Here is a 651-nt window from a genome sequence, read left to right on the forward strand (position 1 = left end):
ATTATATTTATTATTATGTTTATATATATATATATTATATATATATATATATATATAGCCTTTTTAATGCTAAATATAATTCATTGTTTTCCTTTGATTTTGCAGGCAACCTGGACAGGCTTTTATGTGATAATGTTGCTGTGTTGGAAAAACGTATAGCCTACTATAACAGATTTTTCATGATTGGTATACACAATTGTAACAAAATACTCTTTTATTTATTTTTTATTTTAATAAATGCTATTCTTTTGAACTTTCTATTCATCAAAGAATTAAAAAAAAAAAAAAAATGTATCATGGTTTCCATAAAAAAATGTAAGCAGCACAGCTGTTTAATAAAAATCTTACCCCAAACTTTTGAATGCTATAATGTACATTTTAAAGCTTACTACATTCATAATCTTAATACTATGAGGCCACTTAAGTTCAAAACCTCTTTTTGTGAATATGCTTGCTCATTGACATGACAGTAACCGCTAACTTCCTCTTTTCACAGTTCGTAGAGAGCTTGTTGGGAAGGAAGAAGACACGTCTTTAAGTGCGACATGTGCAAACTCATTAGAATTTAACTCCTAGAAGTGACACTCTTTTATTTTGCTGTCAACCACATAGACCGGACCCCTGTCTTAAATATAAACTGAGTTTACCCAT

General features: G+C 29.0%; 1 protein-coding gene across 1 annotated transcript in view; it reads right to left on the minus strand.

The window, feature by feature from the left end:
• slc45a3 (solute carrier family 45 member 3) overlaps positions 1-651 on the minus strand; it is a gene marked incomplete at its 5' end in the record, with an annotated part of 5,879 nt that extends 5,228 nt beyond the window's left edge. Inside the window, 1 exon segment of the mRNA XM_084395840.1 lies at positions 648-651. Within this exon segment, the coding sequence (XP_084251966.1) occupies positions 648-651 (4 nt within the window).

Source organism: Rutilus rutilus (genome assembly GCF_951802725.1).
Source record: "Rutilus rutilus genome assembly, chromosome: 22".
NCBI lineage: Eukaryota > Metazoa > Chordata > Actinopteri > Cypriniformes > Leuciscidae > Rutilus > Rutilus rutilus.